Below are 2,972 nucleotides of genomic sequence, written 5' to 3' on the forward strand. Positions count from 1 at the left end.
TGATGATGATGATGATGGTAGGGAAGATGATGACGGGTCAGAACTGAGTCCTCTAATCAGAACCTCTCTGCTCCATGACATCATGTCTCCTGCCCACTAATCAGGCCTTAATGACAGCCGGCCGTGTTCTGACGGGTCCAATAACAGGGTTCAGCCCCCCCGGCCCGACCCGTCATGTCTGCCGTGTAAACCTGCTGAGGGGGCGGAGCTTCAGGGACTTACTGTTAGGGTGAAACATGTCGCAGGTGAACCTCATCTTGGGAGGGCTGAGCGGGTAATCTGAGGGGAAGCTGAGGACGGCGGGGAAGACGCCTCCTTCGAAGCACGTGTCCTCTGGACCCCTGAGACACAAACGGACAACGTCAGCAGAACCAAACCAGAACCAGAGATAAAGGAAGCAGCAGGAACCAGAAGCTTTAGGGAAATGAACCCAGAGCTACAGTCGGACCTGAAGTTTGAATATCTGATCTGAGATCTGCTTCCTGATCTGTTCTTTCTGACTCCAACATCTGACAAACGGATCTGTGATCAGATACGGGCTCATCCTCTGAGTCAGCAGGTGGATCTGGACCCGGTCCGCTGGTTCTGACTGATCAGAGACGATTCTGAACATGAAGCAGGTTTCCAGGCTGATCCCAGGTCAGCCAGAGGACTGAGCTTAATGACAGGTTTAATGACTCAGTGACTGACGGGACCTGGAGGGCAGACAGGCTGCTGTCACGCCATCATGATGGTGCATTCACTGACATCACGGTTCCTGCAGCGCCTCCAGTCAGAGCAGCAGCAGTCCGTCTGACCAAGTCTGAGCATCTTAGAACCAAACAACCTGATCTAGATTTAACATGAACTAAACAGGAGATTCAGATTCTGCTAAATTAATAATATTCTGAGATTATTTTCCTATAAATCAGAGAAATATTCCATCAGCAGAGAGAAAAATGAAATATTCCATCAGCACAGAGAGAAAAATGAAATATTCCATCAGCACAGAGAGAAAAATGAAATATTCCATCAGCACAGAGAGAAAAATGCACCTGTTGGTTTTCCTGAAACCATTTTAGCTCTGAAAGAAGTTTTCTAACCAAACTCTGTTTAAACATCGATCAGCTCTGCAGCTCAGTCCTCATGAAGGACCATCAGCTTCCTCTGATTTTATTTACAGGGATCAGAGTAAAGGAGGCGGACGACAAATGCACGCCACACTTTTCAGATTTTTCTTTCTCTGTTCTTCCAGATCTACTTGGTGATAATGCATAAAAAACTAAACATTAAATGCAGAAAAAGAACCGAAGGTAACGGATCTACCAGCAGCTCTGCAGGTTTCTAAAGCCTCCAAACTGATTTCAGACTCTGAGCCTCAGAGGGTCACATGACCTACAGAACAGAACCAGCTGCTGCTGTAGGAACCAGATCTGCTGGGTTCTGCTTCCTCAGAATCAGAAATACTTTAATAATCCCAGAGGGAAATTACTTTTGTTACACGCTCCAGTTACAGTTTGATATATAAACACACACTAACTACACAATATAATAAAGATAAAAAATAAGAATAAAAAGAGATTAAATATATACACATATAGCTCTTCCTGCCAGTGACGTTACGCTAAATGATTGACTGAATGTTGCCACATGATGTTAAACATAGTGGTTGCCCAGACAACAATAACATTACGCAGTGTCCGCGTGCCGCGTAACTGTTAGACCCTGATATAAAGAGCTGGTTAGCGCTGTAGCTAGCTTTGCTCTGTAGCTAACAGGTTAGCCCCTTTTAGCCCGCTCAGTTAGCCATATTAAGCTACACTACTTTTAACTGTATGTTTTCTACATGTATAATAGCTGTTTCATTTGTCTAAAATCTCTATGGAAGTCATTTTTAAGATGTTCCATTTCTCCTTCCTGTCCTCAGATCTTAATAAAAAGAACAAAAATGAGCAGAGACTTTTTTGTCTCCTTGTTAAATAGCAGAGCTCAGTCTGTCTTAGAAGGCAGGACTTTCCTTTGAGACTGACAGTGATTGTTTTCTACTTTCTGCTACTTTAGATCGGCGATGAAATGGAAAATAATAGCAAATATATGGAATAAGATGTTGAGTCTCCAAAATAGATTTGATCCTTAATAAACGGGTGAAATACAGTTTGTCTGAGTTGAGTTACCATATGATGACGTCCTGAGCAGATCTGGTACCTACACCGGTTCTGGTTTTGCTTGTTTTGTCTGTGGTAGAGCAGTGACCCCTGCTGGTCAGAGGGACACATCGCAGCAGCTGATTGGTAGAAAGGATCAAATCTGTTTGGGTTCCATCAGAACCGACTCTGCTCAGGTATGTCAGGGAAAATCCACCTACATCTAACTACAGGGTTTATGCAGGAATGAATAACTCTAATTTAATGCTTTTAATGCTCTTAGAAATAATTTTAATGCCACCAACAGGTACCAGTCGACAGGCTGCAGCCATGTTCTGAATTTCTCATTTTCCAGCCATTTTTGTTGAAATTTGCTCCCCCCCCCCATTCTCTAGCCTTTTCTCCGACTCAAGCTTCTTTTCTGAACATGCAGCTTTGCGATCAACTGGAAGCAGTTCCACGCAGATATATCATGATATAATATGTCTGACGAAATTGTTTTTATAAACATTTTTTTAAATAAAGCATTTTAAATGCCACAATAAATACATTTAATGAATTTTAATGCCAATTAAGGCATTAAATTTATTTAAAAAATAATAATTTTATGACTTAATGATTTTTAATGACCTGCGGAAACCCCTAACTAAGAGAAAATGTGTGGTTTCCATTAGGGGTGGGTATTGCCAAAGACGTCACGATTCGATTCGAATCACGATTCACAGGCCACGATGCGATTCTATCACGCTGCATCACGATACTTGAATTATTGCGATGCATTGCAATATTTTCTCCTCCATGTTTTGTTTTTGAATGACTCGGCGCAGTATCCCACGGCCAGAAATGCTT

The 2,972-nt window shown here is 42.5% G+C and overlaps 1 protein-coding gene across 1 annotated transcript in view; it reads right to left on the reverse strand.

Moving 5' to 3' along the window:
* The window catches only part of ube2g2 (ubiquitin conjugating enzyme E2G 2), an 11,106-nt gene that overhangs the window by 2,687 nt on the left and 5,447 nt on the right, over positions 1–2,972 (reverse strand). Inside the window, exon 4 of the mRNA XM_015391682.1 lies at positions 223–341. Coding sequence (XP_015247168.1) covers positions 223–341 — 119 coding nt within the window. The remainder of the gene's footprint in view (positions 1–222; positions 342–2,972) is intronic.

This window comes from Cyprinodon variegatus, unplaced genomic scaffold (assembly GCF_000732505.1).
Source record: "Cyprinodon variegatus isolate N-32 unplaced genomic scaffold, C_variegatus-1.0 Scaffold555, whole genome shotgun sequence".
Classification (NCBI taxonomy): domain Eukaryota; kingdom Metazoa; phylum Chordata; class Actinopteri; order Cyprinodontiformes; family Cyprinodontidae; genus Cyprinodon; species Cyprinodon variegatus.